This window comes from Hippopotamus amphibius, chromosome 1, assembly GCF_030028045.1.
Source record: "Hippopotamus amphibius kiboko isolate mHipAmp2 chromosome 1, mHipAmp2.hap2, whole genome shotgun sequence".
Classification (NCBI taxonomy): domain Eukaryota; kingdom Metazoa; phylum Chordata; class Mammalia; order Artiodactyla; family Hippopotamidae; genus Hippopotamus; species Hippopotamus amphibius.
The window spans coordinates 31,717,956-31,741,184 of record NC_080186.1 but is presented as its reverse complement, the minus strand read 5'-3'; the positions used below and the strand labels follow the sequence as shown (position 1 = coordinate 31,741,184).

Sequence of the window (23,229 nt, the reverse complement as noted above, 5' to 3'; positions counted from 1 at the left end):
TCTCTGATTGGCTGATGGTGAGGTAACAGGATGGTGTCACAGGTGTTAACATTATCAGTCTTTAGGCTCCAGCAGACCTGGGCCCATGGGGTCATGGTCATCAAGTAGTTAACATCTTCCATTTGGTGGGGGGCTTTTCACATCTGTAAAACAACTCAGAAAATGTGTATCAAATACCATTATCTAGGTACTTCAGAGAGGAGCTAAAGCAGAGGGTATGGGGGAAGGCCTGTCCCAGAAAGGCGCCATAGGGTCCTGCTTGGTTATACAATAAAACATAACTCTCAACTTTTAGATTGTGAATAATTTTTTAGTTGACAGTGTGTTCTGGTTGAATTTCAGCCTTGCCACCACTAATCCAATTCAGTGTCTGTAGACTCAAGAGCCAGCAATGAGCTCCCTACAGGCTCTGCTGGTGAGAGATTTGATCCCAAACCATTCTCTTGGATATGGATGGGTTCTTTTTTTTTTAAGATTTATTTTATTATTTATGTAATAAATTTATTTTTGGCTGCATTGGGTCTTTGTTGCTACGCACAGGCTTTCTCTAGTTGTGGCGAGCGGGGACTACTCTTCATTACAGTGTGCGAGCTTCTCATTGAGGTGGCTTCTCTTGTTGCAGAGCACAGGCTCTAGGTGCACAGCCTTCAGCAGTTGCAGCTCATGGGCTCAGTAGTTGTGGCTCACAGGCTCTAGAGCACAGGCTCAGTAGTTGTGGTGCACGGGCTTCGTTGCTCCATGGCATGCGGGATCTTCCCAGGCCAGGGATTGAACTTGTGTCTGGCAGATTCTTATCCACTGTGCCACCAGGCAAGTTCCTGGATGGGCTCTTGAAACATAGTCACATTTTTCTGCTGACCCCCAGCTGCCAGCCCATGGGATTCCTCTGCAACAGTCCCAGCAAGTCTACAGCTCTCAGTCTTATCTTTATCTCCAACTTCAAGTTCTGCAGCTGATGCTGTCCAATCTAATAAGTACAAACCATATGTGATTATTTTAATTAAAATTAAATCAAATTTTAAAATTCTGTTTCTTCATTAACACTAGCCACATCTCAAGTGCTAGTCATGGGTGGCTAGTAGCTACCATATTGGACAAACATGGAGGTGGGACATTCCCCTTGTTGCGAAAAAGTTCAACCAATAAATGCTGGACTATGGGATCTGACTTCTGTAACTCTCAAGAATTGACCAATCCAGGGCACACTCTTTCTCTCTCCAACTGGTGTTGTCACTACATCAACTCTCCCCAGTGCTTTTTCCTACCTTGTCCTACCCTTGCCATTGCAGCACTGAGGCAAATGTTACAACTTATAGGTCAGCTGAGACAGAACTAAGAAATGGGTGGATTCCCCTTCCTGAGTGTGATATTGTGAATTATAATAAGAAATATATATTTGGTCTTCATTTCCACCACAGTTTCCAAAACAATTGGAATTTCCTAAATGGATAGAGAATGGTGTCTTTTGTCATGTTAATGAGATGGCTTTTGGCATGCCCTCGGGTCACCTAAGGATGGGGCTGGTTGGCAGGGGAACCAACCCTTTGGTTGTAGAGTTGGAACTTTCTGTCCCATCCCTCAACCTCCTGGGAGGTGAGAGGGGCTAAAGGTTGAATTGATCACCAATTACATAGTCATTTATACCTAGGTAATGAAGCCTCCATAAAAACCCTAAAAGGAAAGGGTTTGGAGAGCTTCCAGGTTGGTGAACACCTGGAGGTGCTGGGAGAGTGATGTACCTGGGGAGGACATGGAAGTTCTGCGCCATGCCCACATACCTTGCCCTGTGCATCCCTTCATCTGCCTGTTCATCCTTTATCATATCCTTTAATAAACTGGTAAATGTAAGTATTTCCCTGTGTTCTGTGTGTGGCTCTAGCAAATTAATTGATACCAAGGAGGGGGCCATGGGAACCCCTCATTTGTAGCCAAGGGGGATAGAAATCATAAATGACCTGGGGACCTACTATTTGTGATTGGCATCTGAAGTAGGATGGGAGAAGTTTGTAAGACTGAGCCCTTAACCGTGGGATCGTACATGTTCTATTTCCAGGTAGGTAGCATCAGAATTGAGTTACATTTTAAGACATCCAGCTGGTGTCACAGAGAAATGTTTTGGTGTGAGGACCAGAAGGGTCAAAAGTAAAGTGTTCTGTGTGAGTGTGGTAGTAATGTGAGAGTAAAGGAGACACACAGGAAAGAAAGACACAGAAAGCAGAAAATTGAGTTTTTTCCTTTATACTGAGGATACCCCAAAACTTCATGAGCTATTTTTTGGGGTCCCCCTCCAAGAGCAATCAGGAACCATATGAATACACTCACAGGAATGAGGGGTGAGAACAGTCTGTCTTCCTTTATAATCATAATCTCCTCTGGTCTCAGTCCTCTTTATAGAAATCTATTGGGAGGGTAGAGAGATTCTTGGGCTAGTTTTGAAGTTGGGCACCTCTCCGCAAGCACTGCAGTAAGGTGGCTGAAACTACAGTCTTCCGTACTTTGAATTTATAATACCAGCCACTTATCTGCTTGCTCTCTGTTCTCATCCTACTATGCCCTCAGAGGCTGGAAACCTGTACACTACATTTCTCAGATTCCTTTATCAACTGGCTTTCTGTTAGGTTTTGCCAATCAGAGGCACTGGTGGGAGTTTGGAAGACAGAAGGGAGAACTTTCTTTCTTTCTTTCTTTCTTTCTTTCTTTCTTTCTTTCTTTCTTTCTTTCTTTCCTTCTTTCTTTCTTTTTCTTTCTTTCTTTCTTTCTCTTTCTTTCTTTCTTTCTTTCTTTCTTTCTTTCTTTCTTTCTTTCTTTCTTTCTTTCTTTCTTTCTTTCTTTCTTTCTTTCCTTCCTTCCTTCCTTCCTTCCTTCCTTCCTTCCTTCCTTCCTTCCTTCCTTCCTTCCTTCTTTCTTTCTTTCTTTCTTTCTTTCTTTCTTTCTTTCTTTCTTTCTTTCTTTCTTTCTTTTTCTTTCTTCTTTCTTTCTCCAGCAGTAGTAGAAGCAGCAAAAACAATGTGTGGCTGCAGGCTCCTAAGTTCCTGCTCAAGCAGCACTCTTCCAGAGGTGGTGGCAGTGGCCAGCACTCTAGCAGCCTCAGCAGCATGGCTCTCTTGAGCTCTAAGTCTGGCAGTGATAACAGTAGCAGCAAGTGACTTTAGCAAGGGTGTGAGCTCCTGGCTTCCTGCAGGGCAGTAGTGATGGTGGTGCTGAAATGGAAAGGTGTGGTTTCAGGGGCTCCAAGGAGCCTGGTCCTTTATGTCTCAGTGCAGAAAGAATTCAATGAGAGGCAAAGTGATAGATAAGAAGTGATATATTAGAATAGGAAGCTTGTGAGGCTTACAAGCAGGCGGGCCGAGAACTTAGTGGGCTGCAGTTTTATAATCAGAGGAAAAGTGGGAGGGGGAAAGGATCTTCTTTGTCTTTTTTGAGTTGACGTCATGCTTCCATCATCAGCTCCTCCTCCAGGTTGGGCAGGGGAGTTTCTTGTCCCTACATAGTCAAGCCAGGACTGTAAAAATTGTTTCAGGTCTCTGTACAATGAGCACCTTTCCCTAAATTATTTTTTTATGTGTGCAGAGAGCATGTCTTAGGGATCATTAACTTACTGAGCTCACTGGGCAGGATGTGGGTCTCAGGCCACCATTGTCTTATTGTTTGGGGCATGTCTCATGCTTGTGTCACATGGTTTTATTGCTAAGCAAGCCTGCTTGGTTTTGTGGTTAAGCAAACCTGCTCTCTTGAGTGATCATTAGCTCACGGGGGTGTCCCATACTTTTTTCTATTTACAGACCCTTAGTGGGATTAACTATTTAATCGCCTACTTTGTCTCTTTACTCTGTCCCTACCAGTTCTAGTTGTGACAGCAGCAGGTGCACCAACTGCCTTCACAATGCAATGAACATGGGCTCTGGAGAGCATCACCTTCCCTTTTACTTCTCCAGCCCACGGGTGTTAATGGAGTCACATAATTAGACATCTCTGGATAACCTCGCTGTCTTTGTTTTGTTTCTACAGCCCTTCTAACATTTTTGTGTTCAATCTCTTGTATTACATTCACTCTTTGAAATGCTCGAATCATTTTTGTTTTCCCTGGAACATGAAAGGAAGTGATATGAGCCATTTCCAGCTTCCTCCAGTCTCTTTCCCTTTTCACTGCCTGGAAACCTTAGGAAATGGTAGAGTCACAATGTAGAAGGAGCCTCAGTCCCAAATCCCTATAAGGAGAGCCACCCATCAACCTGACACCGACCCTGGACTGCACATAAACAAGAAGTAAATTTCTATTGCATTTGAGTTATGTATGGTTGGATCTATTTGTTACAACAGCTTAGCCTCTGCCCCAACAAATATAGCACCTTAACTGTGATTTATATATTTATGTGACAATAATGCTTACTTATTCTCACTGCTGAGCAGGACTCTGCTAAGCAACTTATCCTCGTTGAATGCCTCACACAAGTAGTTCTTTTTATTATGCCCAATTACACACTAGGAAAATGAATTGCAGAAAGGTTAAGTAACTTGCCCAAGGGCTGTCTAACTTGAAAGTCTATGCACTTGAAAGCCTATATATTGATAGCTATTTAGTATACATATGTGTGTGTGTATCTATATCTATATCATCTAGATTTTTTTCCTCATTAGGTTTGTTCTCTGCTTGGCTATATTTTCTATGCTCTCTGTGCTGCCCCAGGGGGCTGACTTGGAACTTGCATCAGCTGGGTTACTTTGCCCTCTGGCTTCTGGTTGTGTTTGACCAATGGAAGACACGAGTTATGAGAATGGCACAGGAGAATAGGAGGAAGTCAGTGTATTTATTCCACCCACCCTCCGTCTCTCTGTACCAGGCCAGGTGTTAGCAATGACTGTGTTCCTTTAGCAAAGGCCATGGCTCCCACTGGAAGACTCTCCTAAAGTAACAGCTCCGTTCTCTTTCTTGCCACATGAGGCCTAGAGGTGGTCATGACTCTCCACTGGCGCTAGCCCCAGGATGCTTGACAACACCATGCTGATTTCTCAACCCTGCCCATGTCTGTAAATAGTTCCCTCATTGACCTATCTTAGTTATCTCTTTGAATGCCATCTGTTTCCTGTCAGCACTCTGATAGTATAGCTGATATGTGTTTTTATAATTTAGGAACTTCTGTTGTCCTTGGTAAGAACACCCTCCTTCCCTACTCTGGATACACATGCTTTGGGAGGAGTTGACCTTACCTCCCAGTTCTAGCGGTAGACAAGTGACTCAGCCCTAGCCAATGAGAGCACTGCATCCCCCTGTTTCCAGCAATTGATTCTGAGCTTAGCCTGGATCCCAAATCAGGCCAATGAGAACCAGCCCAGGATGGTGACTGGCTGCCCTGGAGGAGAAACTCTCTTTTTTTCTGTGCAACTCCACCTGAAAGGATATTGGCTAGAGATGATGGCAGATATCTTGCCTTAATATGGATCCCAAGAACAAAATTAACATCGACACAAGCCAAGCCCTAGAAAGAGGTCAGATATCAACCACATTGTTTAAGCCCCTGAATAAAGCCACCCCTGAAGGCCAATCTATTCCTGGAGTTTTCCCTTACTGGAGCCACTACATTTCTTTTTCTTCTTTCTTTCTTTCTTTTTCTCTCTCTCTCTCTTTTTTTTTTTTTTTGCTTAGCCCCTTGTGGGCTGGATTTTCTGTCACTTGCAACCAAGAGTCATAACCGATAGAGAAATATGACAAATACATATGTACTTTCTGTCAGCAAACAGAAGTCACCTCTAGATAGCTTAAGTTTAAAAAAAAGAAAGAAAGTAAATTTGGGGGGAGGGATGTGAAACGGCTCACAGAGCCAAAGGAAAAGTAGAAGTAAGTCTTGGAAGGGATGTGTGCCAAAGTGGCCCCCGGGGGTTCAGACAGCAGGAATGAATGTACAGTAGCCTCAGGGCACTGCTCTGGAATAAACCAGAGCTATTATCTACCACCCTTGAGTCACCTTACTCAAGATTCAGATTCACTTGGGAGATAGAGAATGAGAGAAGCTATTTACTTGAGTCTCCTGCCCAACACTTGCCCATGGGAAGGCAGGCCATCTGGACTGATAGTCCCACCAAGACTGTATACAATGAGGGCTAATTCCCCAAAGCAAAATTGGTTCTAAGCACTTTGCATATATCAACTCATTTTAATCCTTGGAGTAGCCCTTTGAAATAGGTACTGTGATTACTATCCCTATTTTACAGATGAGAAAACTGAGAGAGAGAAAGTAACCTGCCTGAGGTCATACAGCTGGAAAGTGATAGAGCTGGGATGCCAACCCAGGCAGCCTGACCCCAAGGTCTATGCATTTAACTCACCACATTATAGGGCTTCTCCAGCAGAAAGCGAATGAAGGCAGGGCCAGCCAAAACACAAGGTCCCCTGCAGGTAATGTTCAACGGAGTGAGTATGGGGAACTTCCACTCTCCCTGTATTATTTTTTGGGCCACCATGTATTACAAGAAAAAAAAAATAATAGACTTCTATTTTGGAAATTAAAAAAGAGTCCTGCTTATCTGATAAAGGAAAAGAGCCCAAAGCTGGTGATTTCACTCTCTCGCAGCCACTAAGAAGACTATGAAATGTCTAGGACCCAGGGAAACTGCAGCTGGCACCAGGCTGCACTAGCCAAGGCTGAGGAAACCCAGGGAGTCAGGAAGACTTTATCTATCATAAAGGCACCGCTTGGGACCCACAAGGGGAGGAATTGCTAGCACTTTGGTGCAGCAAATTGAAGTGGCCACTGCCTGCAAACTTCTGCCCTCACTGAAACCCTGCTGGGCTCAGTTCCTTCTGTGCCTCCTTTATGGGGCCTCCCACACAACCACACTGTTCCTTCTTCCTTGCAGCCTGCTCCATCCTCCTTATTCTGCAGAGCCCGCTCCTTCAACATACGTTAAGCATACGTAACAGGTGTTGCTGAGCCTGAGAACAGGCCACAACAAAGCTCCAGAACTTAAACTTCATTCCTCCGGCTCAGCCCGTAGCCGCAGAACAGTGGAAACAACAACTCTGTTCTGGACACTCTCCTCTCCCAGGAACACAGGTCAGTTAGTGGTTAAGAGTGTGTGCTCTGGAGTCAGACCTTGGAATCCCAACTCTGTCACTAATGGGCTGTGTTACAATGGGCAAGATCTCTAACATCTCTGAGCTGCCCTCTGCTGCCATGAAATAAAGTAATGGTACTAGAGCTGTAATTCCGTCCCTACATACTGGTACAGCTGGTTCTTTAAACATCAAAACATTTCCAAATTGACTGGTAAATAGTTAGCCATAGCCTTGGGCCCCTACCTCTCTAGCTTCGCTTCTGCCTACTCCCCTTGATCCAGTAACTAAAGTGTTCACTCTTGGCAAAACAGAGAACTTGATCTAGCACTAAGGCCAGCAACCATTCTGATTGGTAATGCTTGTGCCTAAACGGGTGGTTAGGTATTTTCAGTGTCACCCCTGGCAGAGGTCATTTCTGGGATGATGCAGATAAAGGACTTGGCAGAGTGTCTGATACATAGTGAAGCAACTCAGTCCATGTCAGTTGCTATTGCTTTAAACATCAAACCTAAAGGGCAGAGACAGGATCAAGATCAGGGTCTCAAGAATTATAAGCTGGTGAAGATGGGTTATGACTGGCAGCTCAGGAACAGCCGCAGGGCCTGAGATGATTCATGGGCAAGGCTGTGTGGGTGGTCCTGCCTGGTTTAAAGAGCCAGAGCAAGACCAATATATCCTGCTGGGCTTTGCCTTTCTAATGCTTTGGGTCATCAGAAAAGAATATTCCAATCCAAGCCTCCTCCCTTTGAGGACTGAAATGCTCTTAAAGAGAGGCGATATTGTGTTTTGGCAACAAGTGTGCGCTCTGGAGCTAGACTGCTTGGGGTCAAATCCCAGCGCTACAGGTTTACGAGCTATGTGAACTTGGGCTAGCCACTTAACTGTTCTGTGCCTCAGTGTCCTCATCTGTTAAATGGGAGTGATAAAAGTACCTGTCTCGAAAAGTTCTTATGAGAAATAAATTAGGCAACACATATAAAGTGCTGGAATAGCATTTGGCACAAAGTAAGCTCTCTATACGTTAAGAAGCTCAAAAGTGTCGTGGAGCACTCAGATTCATGCCCACATAATTCTGTCCAGGGTGACAAACAATCTTTCTTCACCCTCCTAGTTGAAACTCTTCCCCTGTTCCCCTGGGCCTCCTCTACCAGCTCCCACACTTCACAGTTTGGGAGGCAGAGAGAGAGAAGGGTCTTGCCCATGGTCATACGTGGGGTCATTGGCAAAGACGGGACTTTACTTTAGCGTTCCAGAGACTACTTGCAGCATCTCATGCTGCCTCTGCCCTCTTCCTCGTGCCTTGGCTTATGGTATTTGTGATCAGGGATGAGTTTTTGCCGGTCTCTGGGTCCTCAGGGCCACGTGCTCAGAATGTGACAGAGTCAGGGCTTTCAAACACCTGTCTCTTGTAAGTCACCAAATAAAGGGGCCAGGGATGAGCCTGCTAATTGGTGCCTCACTTCTGCTCTCATACTGCTAGGACTCTAGAGCCTGCAGCTGGGAGGAGGGACAGCAAAACAGATTCAAGGGGGAGCGGGACGATTCCTAAAGAAAAAGAGAGAACTCCACTGGCTCCTCCCCAGCGAGCCTGGCCCTGAAGTTTCTGGGAACAACCAGAGAAACCTAGCCTCCTCTCTTGGCAAGCCGGTCCCCGTTCCCTATCGCCCCGCCCACCTCAATCCACGCCCAATTGCCAGACGCCCCGCCCCCCGCCGCGCCCCTCCCTCGACCCATCTCCCGGCCCCGACCCCCCACCCCCCGCCCCCGCTCTTCTACATCTCCGCTTGGATTCAACCAATCCCCAGACGCCCCGCCCTTCTTTTGACAGACGCCTAGAAGTCCCTCCCCCGCACGTGGCCCAACCAGAGGCTATATGCTCCCCTCTCACCCCCAGTTTGTTGTAAAAGGATCCCTTCTCAACGCCTTGGGTCGGGAGCTCTTAGCTGCCAGTGCAGTTGGGGTGCCGGGCCCGGCTTTGGGGAGACCCCCAAGTGGGGGGAGGAGGTGTTCCGAGGGCCCTGAAAGCTTCCAGACCCGCTCAGTGTAAACCGCCTCGGGCTTGTGTCAACATCCGAGGCCGGAGACTGGCGGCCGCTGGGGACAGGCTCTGTCTACGGGACGGGAAGACAGGAGGGTGGGGAATGGAAGGGTTCATAAGGTAGGCAGACAGATCCTTCTGGGGGAGATCCCGGGAGGCCTCTTGGGACTCCGTGAGAAATAAGGAAGGCCTGTCTGGAGAGGGATCTGAATTAGAGGCTGTAAGGGGCCCGCGGCTAGCATGGGGCTAGGTAGAGGCTGGGTACTTCTCCATCCTCGCCCACTCGCCATGGCTTGAGGGGAGTGGGTGTGTTGGGGGAGGAGGTGATGCAAAGGCGTGGGCTGCTGACAACTTCATCGCTTCCCTCCCCCACTCAGCTCCTCGTTGCCCTCCTCAGATTTTGGGTGGGATATGGGGGGGTGGTTCACATCTTGTGACTCATTCCCTTTTCCATCCCCACGCCCGCTGGGGCCCAAGAAGGAAAGGCTTAGAGATGCGGCTGTGGCTCTCCTGTTTCCATAGCAACCGTGCGGTTGTTTTTGCGAATCTACTTCAATCGTGGACACTTTTAACCTCAGACGATGGCCCAGGGTCTGAGTCTCAGGGCGGGATACAGATGGGGGTACAGCCCTCCCCTTTCCGCGCAACTCTGGGAAGGTCAGGGCGGGCGGGCGGGGCGTGCTCCTGTAGCTGGGCCTCACTGGCCACCGGGTCCCCACCTGAAACCCCGCCTGCCACTCCGCCTTAGCCGACCCAATCAACGCCCAATCTGCCCGAAGTGAGGCGGGGCTTATGCAAATCGTGTCGTCTCCGAGAGACACATAGTGATACAAGAGCTGGGAGGCGGCTCCGGCGCGGACCCAGGAGAACCTGGCGGCAGGCCCGCGAGCCAGTCTCGGTCCCCGCGGCCCGCCGAGGCTCAGAGTCATCCGGCGACCCGGCGAGCGGCCTCAGGTAACGCGGGCAGGGCCGGGTGGAAATCCTTGTTCCCTTCCCCTCCACTTTCCGTTCCCATTCCCTCGTCTCCCCCGCTCCGATTCCTCTCCCCGACCCCTGGTTCCACCGTCGGCGGCAGCATATGAAGGGCCCGCCCCTGGCCGGGGGACCCCCCACTCCAGTCCAGGCCCTACAGGTCCCAGGGAAGGAGGCATATCTGCCGCCTTACCCCCAGAGCAACCACTGCTCTGGCCCCCAATACAAACTCCACACACACACACACACACACACACACACACACACACACACACACACACACACACACGGGGGCTGTGGTGTTGCTAGTGCTAAGAGAAGGAACCCATCACCGTCCCCCCTTTGCAGATGGGTAGTCCGCCCCGCCCCACAGCAACCTCCCACCTCCGCAGATAACCTGTACCCACACCACCAAGCCCCACCAGCAGCTCACTGCACTTCGCATCGCAGTGTCCCTGCCCCAAAAGTCAGCCCCCACCTCCACAGAGAGCCCACTCCCACTTCACACTGTCCCCTTACACTGTCCCCACCTCCACACCTCAAGCTGACAGAGCTCACAGCATACCTGGGGAGGGAAGAGGCTCGCCACCCAGTTCTCCTCTTCGTGACACTCTCTCAACAGGCCGCCCTGCCCATGGTCTCCGTGCGAGGCAGAGGCCCCATGTTTGGCCTCTTTCACCTGGCTTCAAGATAAACCAGGGACACCATCCCCCAGCAGACCACCCGTACCCCGTCAGTCACTGCTGCCAGGGTGCCAACTTCCTGCGTTTGCCTCATGCCTCACGGCCAAAGCACCAAGTGTTCTCATTCCGCCTCTCAAATATCTATCTAATTTATACCCTCTCTGGCCTTCTTGCGCCCAGCCACTCCCTCTCTCCTGTCTTCCTGTGTCTCAGTAGCGATCATGCCAAAGCTGCATGTGGACTGTATTGCCCCTTCCCTAAGGTGGCCTGAACCTGCAGGGCAGAAGGGCTGGGTTCACATCTTGCCTTTGCCTCAGTTGCTGTTTGACTTTGGCCAAGTCACTTCCCTCTCTGATCCTTCATGAGATGGGGAACAGGGGGTGAGGTAGGCAGGACAGAACGTGGACTTGATGAGATGATCTTGGACGGCCTTCCAACACTAACAAACTCTAGTTCTGTGGTTGATTATGAAAAAACAGGACCCTTTCTCTCTTTTCCTGAACCATTAGGACATTTCGGAGAAGAGGCTTTAGTCCTCCCCAAAAGGACACTGCTTCTTACCCAGGCCTGGGTATGGGCCACCCCCTTTCCACACACTCTCCAGGCCCAGGCTCCTTCTCAGCAGTTAGGAGTCCCTCCTAGACCATCAGTCCGCATGGCATGGGCAGTTCCAAGGTGGTGGTGGTCAACAGGGCTCACCCTTTGTTTACCATCCCCTGTATCTCACTAATAAGGAGGGGAAGAAGACCTGGCTGTAGCTGCTGTGGCCGCTGCTTGGAGAAGAGCAGAGGGAAGAGAGGAAAGAGAAAAATCTCCTGACCAGGGAGCTGTTGTCACCATAGCAACAGTCTCAGCACCAGCTCCTCTGAAGCTGGGTGAGGATGTGGGATTATTGCCTCCCTCAGTCCCTCCCACCCTCCCTGCCACCTCCCCATTTGGAGCCCACAACCCTGAGTCCTGCCCTCTGAAAGAAGCCTCTGAGCCCAGAGGGACACCGGCTTTGTGTGGGGGGCAGTGCCAGCTCCTTCACAGCTGGAGGGCAGCCCTCAAGAGGAGCCTGCCCACGTTCAGCCAGGCCACAGCTCTAACAGAACATGCCCCTAGTGGGTTCCGGCCCTCGCCTTCCTGCTGATGGGCTCTACTTGACCTTGGGTGAACTCTTCCTTTCCTCAGGTCTGGCTTCCATTGCCTCTAAGTGGGTGCAATGGCAGGAGAACACAGATAAACAAAACAGCCTGATGGCACTCTAAAGAGAAAGAAGGGGATTCTGGCCCTCGCATATAATCCACAAAGAGACATTCATTGAACATCTCTGTGTTCCAGATGTGGTCTTTAGGTCTCTGCAGGGCAGGTCTGTGTTGTCACGGAGGGCAGCGTGGGAACCTGTGTGGGGCAGCTACAAGAGGGCAAATAGGAACAAGAGGAGAAGCGCTTTCCTCACTGTCCAAGCTGCTCCCAAGCAGACTGGGTTATATGGGGAGGGAATATGGAGCAAAAGGCCTGGAGAACTTTTTCTGGCTCAGACAAAGAGTGTAACACAAAAATCTCTCCCAAATCAGGCTCCATTCTCGAATTCTAGAACGCCAGGTGAAGGTTTGAGAGCTTTGGAGTCTACATACCTGTGGGGCTCAAGTCCATGGCCTCACAGGGTCTGCTCATGCCCAGAATGCCAAGTCCATGCTGCTGACTGTGCAGTCTCCAGGCTGGGAGAGGTTGATCATAAGGAAGTGGGCTTCAGTCAGGCCTGAAGGCTGAATATAGCTGCATCAGCCCAGAAGAGAAGAGAGGACATTAGGGAAGATGAAAACAGCTAAGCAATAGTTGAAGTAGGTTCTGGCTGTGAGAAGACTAACTTGAAAGTATGTAGTTGTGAGGGGAGCAGTGGGAGGTGAGGCAAGACAGGTGGACACTTTGACACCAGATTCTAGAGGATTCTGGAGTTTGAGGGGGCCCATGAACCTGGCTACCCCTAGCCTCTATTGTACATCTGGGCAAAACTAGAAAAGACATTCCCTTGGAACAGAGGAATCCGAAAGAAATGCACTCCCTCCAAGGCAGTTGAGCCCACAGGATGGCTTGGCAAGCCGTACCCAGCTGGGTTTCAGCCCCCTTGGCTGTGCCCCTGGCCCTGACTATGTGGGAAGAGAGGACATGGTGAAGATTCCAGGAACCCTTCAAAAGAAGGAACAATGGACTTGGTAGCAAGTTGAACCTAGGGAAAAGGGAGAGGGGGAAACTAAAGGTAACTATGATTGCATTTCCCCCCTGGGATGAGGGAGGGAAGGAAGGAAGGGCGATGGAGAGAGAAGAACCATTATTAGATTGAGGGAGGGTGAGTCTGCTTGTAGATGTGCTGAGTCAGGGGCGCTGGTGGGCCACCCCCTAGGGGTGGATATTTCCTGGGTATCAGATACTGTGGCCTGGAACCAGCAAGATGGTCCCACTGAGGCTAAGAGGGAGATCAGAGCTATGGTTTTGCTGGAAGGCAGGTAGGAGTCTGTACTGGACAAGAGTAGCCATGCTTTGGAGAGGGTGGTCCAGGCAGGTGGCATGGATTCAGCCTGAGCCAGGTTTTTCCTCTCTCTGAGTTCCAGTTTTCACTAAAATAAGGGGGTGATCTTAAAGGGCATCACCAGCTTTGGCCTGCAGACCTAAGAGCAGCAGAAGGAATGAAGAGAGATGAAGGAGGAGGCATAGTCCTTGGTGGGCCTGGGATCAAATGGGGACTGAGAACAAGTATGGCCCCAGGAGACGGGAAATGGTAGGAAGACAGCACAGGGCAGGGAGGAGAAAAGGGGCAGGAAATGAGAGCCGCGCAGACTCCATGACACATGCTCACAGACGTATGCGCTCTGGCAGATTTGCCGTCTCATACACTGACGTGCTCCCACCCACTCCCAGCCCCTTACGCAGACACTCAGGCACATCCCATAGGAAAGGAGGGAGAGGTTCTGCCTCTCCTGTCAGACACCTCCACCTCTGGGCTCTCGAGCTTCCTTTGACGACACCCTGAGCCTTCAGCATGCTTTGGACCGGAGGAAGGGGCAGCTGAAGATGGAGCCTGCCTCCTTCTGCCCATGAGTGGTCCTGGTGCACCCTTGTCTCTGGCCCCAGAGCAACTGTTTTGCACCCCACACTTCCAGGTTCCTGAAGATGGCACACCTCCCCCTCCCTGGCTTCTCCTGGGAGAGTACAGGATTCACCATCCTCTGGGGGTGGTAGGTGAGGGAGGATGTGGTTACCCCCTCTGCTCCTTGATCTTCCTCATGGCCCAAAAGAGGAATCTGAGGCCCAGAGATATCCTGTAACTCACTTGAGGCCACACAGCAAAGGAGGGGGCATGGAACTGACCAATCTCAGATCTGGTTGTCTAGGGCACTCCCAGCAATGAAGATTTAGAAGCCACACTGGCATGCACCGGGCTGTGGAAGCAGAATTCTTTCTGCCAGACTGAGGGCTTCCTTTTCCAGAGTGTCTCCATGACAAGCTACCCTGTGGTTGGAGTCTGGCACCTTTCCAAAGGGACTCCAGGCAGGTCAAATTCACCACCCAGGCCATGTCCTGGGAAACTCAGGCTCTAGAGGGACATTCCTCCCATGGAGGTCTGACAAGAATGTCCACCCAGCCTTCTGGGTCTAGTGGGGGCCTCGCTCCAGCCAGGCTTCCTGGGGAAGTCCTGTACATCCCTCTGCAAAAAGTTCCTCGGGCACAGGCTACTTGAGGGGCTCACGTTCCCTCTGGGGACTGACACTTTATCCTCCCCAAACCTGCTTCTCAGCAACACCACCTCTATCCATTCAGCCCCAAATCTGAGCATTTGCCACAACTCTTCTGGGCCGCTCACCCCCACATGCAATCAGTCCCCAATTCCTGCGGATGCCTCCTCCTCACATCTCTCAGTCCATCCACATCCCTCCACCACCCCTACCCTAGTCTTATCGTCTCTCACCTCAACTCTGCAGCAGGACCTCTCCTCTCTCCCTCCTCCTCCAACCCAGGTCATCTTGCACACTGTAGCCAAAGGAAAAATCCTAAAACACATTTCTTCTCTCTGTGTTCTCAGCATACTGCAAGCAATCTATAAGTGTTTGTGGAAAAAATGCAGTCTTCTTAGCTCTTGCTTTAAAACCCCAGGAGCTTCTGTCCCCCAGGGGTAAAGGCCAAACTCCTTGGTGTGGCTCGAAGGCCCTTTACAATGAGCTGTCTACCTCCTTGACCCAATTATGAGTTAGTGGAGGTTGGCTCATGTCGACTTTATCCCCATCACTGGCACAGGGCCTAGCACACAGTCAACCTCAATGAATGCTCAGGGAATGAATGAACTAATGAAAAGGAGAATGCAATCAGCGTCATCCGTGCTACCAGCTAGGACTTCTATTTGTATAGAGGAAGGAGAGAGAGAAGCTTCTTGCTGGGGTGGCCTGGAAGGCCTTGAGGAAGAACTTGGGAGAGAGTGCCAGGGGAGCACGTGAGGAGCCTGCCTGGTAGGAGAGGAGCCTGCAGAGGTGGGTAGGGGCTGAGTGCAGAAAGCTCTGAATAGCAAGGAGAGGATTCAGACTCTATTCTGCAGGTGTAGGGAGCTACGGAAGGTGTAAAGAGGCGAGGAGGGGATGAAGACTGTGGCATGCAGCCCGGTCAGTGAGAAGGAAGAGAGCTGAGACCTGGAAGACTAGAGATCCTGGCTGCTAGGGGAGGAAACCTGCTGAGGGGAGGGGAGGGGCCTGCTGTAGAGAGAGGAGGCCCTGTAATGAGGGGAAGGCCCCCCTTTGTGCGTGTGGGGAGGAGAGGAGCGGGGAGGGGAGGCAGGAGCTCCTATGGGAAGGGGTGTGGTGAAAGGACAGAGCCCAGCTGTAGGAGGTGGGGGTTGTTGGGAGTGGTGCTGAGAGGAGGGGGACCCACCCTGCTGCAGAAGGAGGGGTCCTGGCTGTGGGAATGTGGAGTTTGTTATGGGAGGTGGCTCTTGTGGAGAAAGGGAACCTTGTCCTACAGAGACTTGGGGGAAGGCTGCTGAGGTGAGGGCCTTGCCCTGGACCAAACTGAGGGACCCCCTGTCCCCCAGGCCCTGCCATGGGGAAGACCAACAGCAAGCTGGCCCCAGAGGTGCTGGAAGACCTGGTTCAAAACACCGAGTTCAGTGAGCAGGAGCTGAAGCAGTGGTACAAGGGCTTCCTGAAGGACTGCCCCAGCGGCATCCTCAACCTGGAGGAGTTCCAGCAGCTGTACATCAAGGTAGGCGGGGCCAGGCACTCCTCGGGGCGGGGCGGACGGGCGGGGGCGGGGCCAGGCACTCCTCGGAGCGGGCCGGACAGGCAGGGGCCGGCCGGGAGTGCGGGGCTGTTGTTGAGCCGCAACCCCTCGTCCCCGCCTCAGTTCTTCCCCTACGGCGACGCCTCTAAGTTTGCGCAGCACGCTTTCCGCACCTTCGACAAGAACGGCGACGGCACCATCGACTTCCGGGAGTTCATCTGCGCCCTTTCGGTCACCTCCCGCGGCAGCTTCGAGCAGAAGCTCAACTGGGCCTTTGAGATGTACGACCTGGACGGCGACGGGCGCATCACGCGTCTTGAGATGCTGGAGATCATCGAGGTGCGCTGGGGCGGATCCGAGAGCCGGGGTGTGCAGGGGTGACGCGTTACCTGTCTTGGCTGTGGGCCCTTCTCTGGCACCGCCCTCTCCAGTCACCCTCCACTCAGTCCTCGGGAGCCTCCTAGCGGCATCCCACCGCTCCCCTCCTCCCTTCTCCCAGGATCCAATGGCTGGCATTGGTTGGGTGCTCAGTGTGGGACAGGTCTTGTGCTAAGTTGTGCTTTACCCAACAACTCTAGAAATCCCACTTGACCGATGAGAAATCCCACTTGACCGATGAGATGTATCAAGTGGCGGTTCATGATTCCAGTTTAAGGAGTGGGGCTCCAGAATCTAAGTTCTTAACTCATTGTTCTTTCAACAAATAAGAGGGCGAGTCAAAAATTATCCACACTTCGATTATATTAAAACTTCTATAAATTCTACAGCCAGAGTGCAGATAATTTTTGACTCACCCTCGTATATATTGAGTGCCTGCCACTTGCCAGACACTGTTCAAAGTTCTTGGTTTCATGGGACGTTCCTTCTAGTGAGAAAATTTAACAGCAACAAAACTTATGCTATATCAGGCAGTAAGCGTTATGAAGAGGGTAAGCAAAGCCAAGTAAGTGGAGAGAGCGATGGCAGAAAAGCAGTTTTGTGTAAAGTGAAGTGTGAGCAGCGCGAGCTGGATAAGGTGAGGGAGCGAACCGCGTAGGTGTCTGGGGGAAGAGTGATCTGCGCGTGGGGAACAATAAATGCAAAGACCCCGAGGTTAGTCTGTGTTTCCAGTGTTCAAGGAGTGGCCAGGAGGCCAGGGTGGTGGGAGAGAAGTGAGCAAGGGGAGAGTGGTAGGAAGAAAGTCAGATAAGTAGCCAGAAGGCCATCTCTTAGCATCGTAGTCTGGGGTAAAGGCTTGACTTTTTTCTGAGTGAGAAGGGCTCTCTGTATCCTCTGTGTGGAATAGGGGGTGGGAGGGCAGCAGAAGTAGGGAGGCCAGTTCAGAGCCTCCCATAGCAGTCCGGTCAGGAGAGGATGGAGGCAACAACCATGGAGCAGTAGAGGTAGTAGGCAGTGGCCGGTTATTGGACCTATTACAAAATTAGGGCTGACAAGATTTGCTGAAAGATGGGATACGGGTGTAAGAAAAGGGGAGTCAAGAATGGCGTCAAGGTTTTTGGTCTGAACATTGAGAATAATGAATTTGCTATTCACTGAGACAGGGCATGCTGGGGCAGGAACAGGCTGGAGGTGAAGAGTTGGAGAGCAGGCATGTTTGGTGTGAGATGCTTATTAAATATCCAGTCTTAAGGACCACACGTCACCTTCCGGTATGCTCACATCTCCCAGTGTTCTGCATGCCCACCCCAGGCCCTTTCATTCCCCCCCAATCCCCCTGCCCACTGTGAGTGCTCACACCTGCCTCCGCACCCCGCCAGGCTATCTACAAGATGGTGGGCACCGTGATCATGATGCGTATGAACCAGGATGGGCTCACACCCCAGCAGCGTGTGGACAAGATCTTCAAGAAGATGGACCAGGATAAGGACGACCAGATCACACTGGAGGAGTTCAAGGAGGCGGCCAAGAGTGACCCGTCTATTGTGCTGCTGCTGCAGTGTGACATGCAGAAGTAGAGGCTGGTGAGGGGCAGGGCCCCTGGCCAGGAGGGGCGCGGCCACCTCCCAACCCAATGACCTCTCTGGCTGGCCCTTCCCCAGGGGGAGGGGGACTCCAGCCTCACTCTCTGGCCCACCCACCCCTCTGCCCAAGCCCTTGCTCCCCTCAATCAAAATCTTTGAGGGACCACCTAACCCTGGAATAGAGACAGATCCTCAGGTATCCTATGGTCTAGCTCCAGCCCCAGTCTTGGCCTGGAATCAACATCCACTGGGCATAGGGGACTTGGATTTTGCCCCCAAGGTGCAGGTTGAAGGAGGGGGGGCTGGGTTCTGCTTTGAAATTCTGTTCTTCCTGGGATTGTGCTTTATAGGGTGCGGTCCCACAGACCCCAGTTAAAGGGCCAAATTGGGTCTGTCCTTTGCTGAGGACACAGATCCCTTAAAGGTGGTCTGCGCCCTTTCCCCACGACTCTACCTGGCCCCTCTGGCCCCAGCCTTTGGAGTGTTCATTCAGTCCTTGCTTCAGCTAATGTTTATTGAGCACCTGTTCAATGCCAGGCACCTCTAGGTGCTAAGGCTCTGGTAGTTTACAAGACTCATTCTGTGCCCTCTGGCAGCTCGTAGGGTAGTGGTCAGGGTCTCAGGGGTATTGAGCACAGGAGAGCAGAGGGTGCAGTAAGGCTGGTTAGTTTGAGGCGAACTATTAAATCTTTCTGCTCAGCTCCACAGAGCTGCAGAAGGATGAAATGAAAAGTGTTTGGAAGTCTAGGAACTATGTCAGTGGGAATTTTAAGAAAAATTGAAATTTATGTAATACTTATTTTTTGGTACCCTTTAAAAAGAGCTAGAATCATTTTATTAGTTGAGGATATAAAAAGGACTTTATATTACTTGGTTTCTTGTAAAATGATTAAATGAATATAGAAAATGCTAATTTTCAGGGGGAAAAAAGAGCTGAGAAAAAAGAGAGAAAATATCACCCAACTTACCAGATGACACATTCTTATCAGGCTAAGTCCTGAGATGTCACCATCAGCAGCTTCTGCTGCTTCCCTTTTAATGATCTTTTTCAATTCAGTGAGCAAGTCTCTACTGTGCACTTATTCTGGTTAGATGCTGACTTCAGAAACAGAGAACACAACATTTGCCAAGAGTGAGACAAGTGTAGTTCCCACATCTGGATTTGGTCTAGTTTAAGGATGGGCTTATTCTTTCACTGCCATAGAAGAAGATGGAGCTAGAAGAAGAGGACCAGCCGGCCACTGTTTAGGCTGCCAGGCTGCATTTATGGGCCAAGTACCTAAAAATGTGCTGGGCATGCTCCATTGAAAGGCTTTTTCTAACCCCAAATCCTGAATCTGCCAGGTAATACATCATCTTCCAAGTGCACTGACTTTGCTTTCCAGTGTCTGCTTTCCAATTCTGTATCCGTGAGCTCTACAGCTGCATGCTTAGACTGCCAGGAAATGAATCTTGCTTCTTCATCAAGTCTTTCACTTTACTTTCTCCTGTGCTTGTAATCAGAAATTAGCTTCAGTGTGCAGTGACAGTGAATTTCCTCTTGAACTGCTGGTGAAAACAGTCTAGTACACAGGTGCTGTCAGCCCAGGGTGGGAGCAGGGAATTATTGCTGGGTTGGGGGGTGTGGGATTGTATCTTTAAGAAAGAGATGCAGCATACCTCTTACTTCTGAGTGCTCACCTGTCCTCCCTCTTTGCAGGTGGAAACTTGGGGATGCTGACCTTTGGTCTCAAACTCCATTAGACCTTCCTTCTTGCTGCCCTTAGAGGCAGCAAGTCCACTGGGTTGCCACCCTCTTTTTATCCTTCTGCCTATGACCAGCCATGTGGTAAGGCTGGGGAATTCACACCGTTGGGCAGTAACCAGCAAGTTTTTATCCAGTAATGTCTCAAGGGATGCTCTGTTGCTCTCAGGAGCCGGCAGTTAAATGTGTCTTGTGCTGTCAGTCAGCACCAGAGATACCTAGGGGCTCAACAGCCCAGCTCAGCTGAAACTTCCAGTGGAAGGCTTTTTACAAAGTGGGGTTCCTATCCGCTCAACATTGACTCTAACCTAACCCACAGTCACACAGAATTTCATGACTTTCGAAGGCTTGCATTGACCCCATCTCATTCTATCCTCACAGCCTAGGGAAATAGGATTTCTTGTTTCATTTCTGCAGACATGGAAGCTGAGGCACAGAGCGGAGTTCCTTGTGCAGCAGCACAGTCAGGAGGTGGCACAGCGCCAAGACTTGAACCCAGGGCTCTATGAGGGTTTCTTCCCTTCAGAGTCTCGTCCCTGCTCATTCTTCCGACCCTGCGTTGTACAGAGGTTGACTATAGGGCAAACAAAGTTGGTTTTGGTCTTTTACACTCTTCCTGCTAAGAAGTTTCTGAGGCTGTGGTCTTCCAAAAAGAAATAGGAGCTTGACTAAAGTCCCCACATTTTCAAGCATCTTTTTTTCTCTTTCTGGGCAGCTCTGCTAACAGGTCAATGCTATCCTAGGAGGCCTCTGACTCAACCCACGAAGCATCTTTCACCGTCTCTACTATCTTCCTCCCTAAGAGAACTACTTTGTTTTATTCTAGTTGGTGGGCGAGTCCTACCCATGAAGGCGTGTTTGATCACTCCAAGCTTCTGGACATATACCCCTGGGTGATATTTGCTGGTCAGGCCAAAGATTCTCAGACATCCCAGCAGTGTGAACACATGGTGCCAGGCTGGGGACTGGGACCACCTTCTTGCTGATGGGAAGAGCCACAGGCGGGCCAGGCCTTGCTCCCACATGCTCCTGAATGTCCACAGGGACTGTGTGCTTGGAATTTGCGGTAGAGCACCGGCCCTGCCTTGAGAAGAGAGGCAGGCCTCCCATCCCCGCCCCAGCTACAAGGGACTTACCACAGAGCACAGGGTTAGCAGAGACTGAAGTATGAGTCGCCTAGACACAAAAATATACAGACAGTGAAAATGTTGAAATATCCAAACTCTCTTTTGAAGTTCTGTATCTTCTTGCAGCAACTCTGCGAAATGCAAGGTCCGCAAATCTGCCGTCTAACTGTATTCTGTCCTCATTCATCCTTTTGGGCTAATTGATGAGCCCCTTATTTCTTATCTCTAAAAATCATCACCAAGGCCAACTTCTGATGGTAACTCTAGTCTTTTGAGCTGTCGTCAAGATTATATGACTTACCTTTGAATCAAAAGTTAAGAAAAAGGAAGCTCATAAGCGAAGACACTGAATCGTTTCCTGATATTGGCAGAGTTCCTAAAGATAGAAATTCATCCTGCTGCAGAGAGAAAGAGGAGGGGAGGGGAGAGAAGAGAAAGAGAAAGAATAAGAGAAGAAGCTGGGCAGGGTAGAAAGCTGACACTGTAAGTATTTTTACACAAAAATTTACTAAAGCAGCAAGTATTTCCTGAAGATCCACCCTGGGTGAGGTTTTGTGCTGACATTGGAGATCGCTGTGGGGGCAAGAATACATTTCTTACATATTTTATTCACCAGTTTTGAAAAAAAAAAAAGAATTCAAATCTGCAATTGAAAAGTCTCAGAAAAATATGGATTTTTTTCCCTGAACTTTTCAGTGTTTTCTTTTACCTTTGCCAGAGTGTTGAGGGCAGGACTCGGCCTCCCAGGGTGTATGGCCCTTCCTGCTTGGTGGAGCCTGCAGGAGTGTGGGGGCCTGGAGAGGCAGGGGGGCTGGGTGGCAGAAGAGGGGCCTTCCGACTCATTCTCCAGCATTGCCCCGTCCCCTCCAGATGTGCTGCTGCTAGCTGTGCCTGCAGTGACTGTCCTCACTCTTCAACCCTGTGCTGTGTGGTGTATTTTTTTTTCACTGACAGTGAATAAAAGGTGTGACCGTGCTGAGGGCTCCTTCTCATCCCTAAGCTGAGACAGGGCTGGGCTGAGGAGAGAGGGGAAGGAGAGGCCTGGCGGAGCTCACACAGTGGGGGAGCCTCAGCTTCCTCCTTGGGGCTGAGGTCCTTGTTCTAGGTGATGTGGAACAGAGACCCATTCCAGCTAGTTCAAAGAAAGGGGTGAGCAGATTCCAAGGGCCCCTAAAGAGGGAAATTCAAGAACATCTGGGCCTCACGAGAACTGGAACTGTCGATGGGGCTTCTGTCCTCTCATCTCGGGGCTTTGTGGCTTCTCATCCCTTTGACAACATTTGCATCTGTGCTCTTTCCTTTAGTTTCTCTTCAGACGTCCGTGGTTTCCCAGCACAAAGTGGCTGCATCTCCAACTCTGTATCCAGATTCACCAGCGACTGGCAGTTCCCTCTGTGTCTCTTAATCCAATTCTCAAGCTAAAGAGTCTGATTGGTTCAGCTTAGCTTTTGCCGGGAACCCTTGGTCCATTGATCAGTGCCAGAGCAGATGCTGGTTTGTGGGGCCTGTGGGCAGAGCATTTCCCCCAGAAGAGAGCTAGTGGCAGCAGACCTTGGACTCAGTTTCTCCCCTTGTCCAGCGGAAGGCATCATAAGAGCCCAAATGAGTGGATAGTGGGCAGCAGGGAGAAAGGCCGAGAGCCAGGATTACAATTAGTCCATCTGGTGCTCTTTGCACAGATTAGGAAAAGGTGCCCCTTTGAGTGTACAAGTCCCATAAGTATGCAGCTGGGCCAGTGGATGGCACCTTTGGGCTAATGAGAAAAATATACCCCTTTTCTGAACAAATACAGCCTTGTAGTGCCACAATGCACAGCTTGGCAAGTGGCACACATCCTAGATCTCAGCCCTACCTGCCCTCCTGGTCAGGGGTGTTGCATAGTGCAGACACTGTTTCACCATCCACAGGAGCCCAGAGACCCCCTGCACTGACCCAAATGTGGTGGGGGGGGGGATGGGTGTTGGTGGGGATGTGTTTTTCTCAGAAGCAGCCCCCCCCCCCCGCCCCCAATAGCCAGAGAAGTACTGTTCCCTGCAGGGAGTGGGGTATAGTGGCAGCTGGAGGTGCCTGCTTCCCCCTGAAACGCTCAATTACTTTTACAAGGGTTTTCTCAAGGACACTTGGAGGGAGCCAGCTCCCTTGGCAGGAAGCAATTAGGACAGAGGAAGGAGGCTGACCTGGCCTCAGGGCAACTGTGAACCTAAGGAGGTGACTCAGAAGCCTGAGAACTGGGAGCCTGCTACTTCCAGCTGAAGCCATACTGTGGAGCAGGGGAGTCTAGTTGCTTGAGGTCACAGGTCAGTCCACCTTCTGCTTTCAAGTTTGCTCTCTGGGCCATCTGCCCCGGAGGAACCAGAGTGAACTTTCTAAAGCACAGATCTGACCATGTCGACTCTCCAATGT

At 50.4% G+C, this 23,229-nt stretch overlaps 1 protein-coding gene across 2 annotated transcripts; it reads left to right on the top strand.

Annotated features, from left to right (window-relative positions):
- Nucleotides 1-15,812: 15,812 nt before the first annotated feature.
- HPCAL4 (hippocalcin like 4) lies at nt 15,813-21,795 on the top strand. Of its 2 annotated transcripts, XM_057716117.1 has the most exons (4): nt 15,815-15,976; nt 16,118-16,333; nt 17,752-17,955; nt 20,526-21,795. In XM_057716117.1, the coding sequence occupies exons 1-3, from the start codon at nt 15,815-15,817 to the stop codon at nt 17,947-17,949; spliced, it is 576 nt and encodes a 191-aa protein (XP_057572100.1). In that variant the 3' UTR covers nt 17,950-17,955; nt 20,526-21,795. The 2 variants fall into 2 exon arrangements, with proteins under 2 accessions (XP_057572091.1, XP_057572100.1); XM_057716108.1 differs by lacking the exon at nt 20,526-21,795 and having other exon boundaries at nt 15,813-15,976; nt 17,752-18,892.
- Nucleotides 21,796-23,229: the final 1,434 nt, after the last annotated feature.

Bases quoted from the DNA above. Each gene is read 5' to 3' on its own strand.
- HPCAL4 (XM_057716117.1), top strand. From the start codon at position 15,815: ATGGGGAAGACCAACAGCAAGCTGGCCCCAGAGGTGCTGGAAGACCTG. The intron at 15,977-16,117 runs GTAGGCGGGGCC...TCCCCGCCTCAG, and splicing joins TCCAGCAGCTGTACATCAAG to TTCTTCCCCTACGGCGACGC. The intron at 16,334-17,751 runs GTGCGCTGGGGC...GCACCCCGCCAG, and splicing joins AGATGCTGGAGATCATCGAG to GCTATCTACAAGATGGTGGG.